Here is a 1,774-nt window from a genome sequence, read left to right on the forward strand (position 1 = left end):
TATAAACCAGCAGAGGCTCAAACGTTCATCTCTGTCACTTACATTCCTCCGTCCACCACCAGGGAGCGTATGCGAGCGTCCAGGCCGGCCTGATGCAGGTTCACAGCTTCGCGCGTCAGCACCACCCTGCGACCTCTGCAGCCCACCTTCGTGAACAGGGCGATGGACGGCAGAGAGAACTCCTGGAGGTGGAGAGCAGAGGGTTGAGTTCACACAGAGCACCACAGAGGGCTGAAGACACGTCCAGGGAGAACAAACACTCACATGTCCTGCAGTCCGGATGGACCGGAAGCTCGAGTCTGAGGACAAGAAGCCCATGGCCTCTGTGCTGGGGTACTCCCCCTCCTCCAGGATGTACATGTTCTCCGTGAACTGGGATCCCTCATGTGCCACCCAGCTGACAACAAATATGCAGTATATTGAATGAAGCCATGCAAAAATGTTACCTCGTGCAGCAGCATTTCTGACCCCTCATGACCTCATAAGTACAGACGATAACCACATGACATCAATTCTGATAAAAACACATTTGAAGTTCGATAAACTGCAACCAAATCAATTTTCCACCCACTCCAAGAGTCAATCTTTTTTTGTTTAACTAACTCTGAGCATTAAAATCAGAAGATAAGAGTTTAATTCCTGACGTAGAGGAACAGAAACAAACATTGTTCTATATGAGAACGTCTTACAGGAGAGTACTCTGAAAAGGACAAAGATTCCCTAAAACAGGCTTGTGGTGGTTGTTTACCTGCCAGCCAGCACCTTACAGGACCTGGGTGTGAAGTCTTCATCCAGAGCTGCCGCGCTGTCCTCCAGACACACCAGCCGTCCCTGGAAGTGCTCCTCAGAGTAGAGCTGGACCTGTAACACATCCAAACAGCCTCAGCGACCCAGCAGCACACACTAACAGAGACTCCTCATCATTTCTGATTGATGCCGAGCTGCACACGAACGAGCGATACCTTGAATTTTGTGGTTCCCATGCTGTCCTGCAGAACAAACAGAGTTGTTAGAAATGCACCTTTTATGACGTTAAGCCTTTGTGTGATTAACGGATGCTGATGGTTTCTTACGTGGAACACGGGCTGTATGGATGCGATCCTGAAGTTCTGAGCTCCCCAGTCCTCCGGGTTTGCGTACATGCCTTTCTCCAGGACGTAGAGTTCTCCGCTGAACCCAGGCTTCTCAAAGGCCACCCACCTGCAACGACAACCAGCTAAGAAATGAAACCACAGCCTCCATGTTTTCATCTGCATCACAAGCTCTGCAGTGAATCCTGTAACCGTGAGAAGCACACGAGCCACGATTTACCCACTCATTACATGGATGAAGTTTATGTTTAGGATACTCGTACAGGGATGTCTGCTGAAACTGGAAACCACCTAACTCCAAGGAAACCAAAATAAAAGCCATTGTTGCTCTAAAATCAAAGAAGTGCTTGCAAACAGCACATCTTCAGGTTTCTTTGAATAATGACTTGAGCTGCAGCATTATCTGTATAAACAGGCTGAGTCTCGTCTCAGAGGCTGTAAAATGACAGGCGAGGCCGTCGCAGAGCTAACAGCAGAGTGTTGGGCAAACAAATCCAACCAGCTCTGAAAACCAACAAAGAAATCTTCCCTGTAAAAACGAACAGACTTGCTTTAGAGTTTTTTAGCCCTGTATCGCACGAGTTTTGAATATTTAATCAGCGCTGGCACATCTCAACGATCAGCTGGAGAGAAACTGTGGGAGTGGTTTGGGTGAACTGGCCCTTTAAAGTGTTGGAAAAAGA

The 1,774-nt window shown here is 48.1% G+C and overlaps 1 protein-coding gene across 1 annotated transcript in view; it reads right to left on the reverse strand.

Moving 5' to 3' along the window:
* The window catches only part of crybg1 (crystallin beta-gamma domain containing 1), a 28,625-nt gene that overhangs the window by 2,299 nt on the left and 24,552 nt on the right, over positions 1-1,774 (reverse strand). Inside the window, exons 16-20 of the mRNA XM_013912369.1 lie at positions 1,074-1,276; positions 963-989; positions 749-861; positions 265-397; positions 43-182 (exon numbers count right to left, since the gene is read on the reverse strand). Of these exons, the coding sequence (XP_013767823.1) occupies positions 43-182; positions 265-397; positions 749-861; positions 963-989; positions 1,074-1,276 (616 nt within the window). The remainder of the gene's footprint in view (positions 1-42; positions 183-264; positions 398-748; positions 862-962; positions 990-1,073; positions 1,277-1,774) is intronic.

Source organism: Pundamilia nyererei, unplaced genomic scaffold (assembly GCF_000239375.1).
Source record: "Pundamilia nyererei isolate P.nyererei 1_Seehausen unplaced genomic scaffold, PunNye1.0 scaffold00088, whole genome shotgun sequence".
Lineage (NCBI taxonomy): Eukaryota > Metazoa > Chordata > Actinopteri > Cichliformes > Cichlidae > Pundamilia > Pundamilia nyererei.